At 37.3% G+C, this 1,308-nt stretch overlaps 1 protein-coding gene across 1 annotated transcript; it reads left to right on the forward strand.

The window, feature by feature from the left end:
* Positions 1 to 1,094, forward strand: LOC137042047 (trace amine-associated receptor 13c-like). The gene has a single exon (XM_067418737.1). The coding sequence runs from the start codon at positions 108 to 110 to the stop codon at positions 1,092 to 1,094; it is 987 nt and encodes a 328-aa protein (XP_067274838.1). The 5' UTR covers positions 1 to 107.
* The last annotated feature ends 214 nt before the right edge of the window (positions 1,095 to 1,308 follow it).

A 1,308-nucleotide genomic window follows, 5' to 3' on the forward strand; every position in this document is an offset into this window, starting at 1 on the left:
ACAAATAGCATCTTCAGAGATCTTCATCTGTGGTTACGCATGTGGTTATATGAAGGAAGTCACAGGGAACGATTCTCTGTTTGGATGTTTCTTTCAAGTACTTCAGAATGAATCTGACAGCAATGAACCAAACGGATGGCTGTCAGGAATATTTCTGTCCAGAGAGATCTGTTTCTTTATCTGTGTATGTGATTCTGTATGTGGCCGCAGCAGCTGTGGCTCTTCTGACCGTGTGTGGAAACCTGCTGGTCATCATCTCTGTTAGTCACTTCAAGCAGCTCCACACACCTGCTAACATCCTCATCCTCTCTTTGGCTGTGTCTGATCTCCTTACAGGACTTTTTGTGATGCCATTTCACTTGACTTTGCTGATTGAGTCATGTTGGACTTCTGGGCTGGTCATGTGTTTGGTTTTCAATTTTGCGACTTTTCAAGCATCAAGCGCCTCTGTTCACACTGTGGCTCTAATCGCAGTTGATCGGTTTTTGGCTTTACATTCTCCTTTTTTTTACTCAGAGAAAATCTCACCCACTGTGAACTGCATAGCAACTTTATTTAACTGGCTGCTTTTACTCCTCTATAACTTCACTCTTCTCTTCTTTAATGGAAACTTCACTGATGTTATGTGTCTAGGACAATGTCTTTGTATTATTGATGGGGTTTCTTCTGTTATTGATCTCCTGGTTGTGTTTCTTGTGCCATGTTCACTCATCATAATATTATACACACATGTTTTTGTCATTGCTAGGAAACATGTGACTGCTATAAGAGCTCTTCAGGTTCACAACAGCAGAGAATCCTCTAAAAACAGAACCAGTGATAAATCAGAGCGAAAAGCTGCGATGCTTCTGGGGATTCTGGTCTTTGCGTTTCTCCTTTGTGTACTGCCATATTATATTTGTTCTTTAGTGATCCCGTACAGTAATGATGATTTGTTCTATGTCAGAGATGTTACTGTAATATTTTTCTTCCTGAACTCCACCATTAATCCCATCATCTATGCCTTATTTTACCCCTGGTTTCAGAAAAGCTTAAAATTAATTTTCTCATTTAAAGTGTTTAATAAAGACTCCTCCCTGATGAATGTGATGTAAGTTATTAAATGTAAGATAACAATGTTTCCCAGTTTTTCATATATACTTTGTGTAGGTCATTGTATTTGTATACATTTATTTTATCATATTAAACAAGGGTCTTGACTATAAAACGTCTAGTGAATATTTCCTCAATTATTTTAGAGATATAGTTAATTTATTGCACATTGATATTTTTGACAATCTCCAAAAACTGAGTACTAAAATATTGAGT

Source organism: Pseudorasbora parva, chromosome 15 (genome assembly GCF_024679245.1).
Source record: "Pseudorasbora parva isolate DD20220531a chromosome 15, ASM2467924v1, whole genome shotgun sequence".
Taxonomy (NCBI): domain Eukaryota; kingdom Metazoa; phylum Chordata; class Actinopteri; order Cypriniformes; family Gobionidae; genus Pseudorasbora; species Pseudorasbora parva.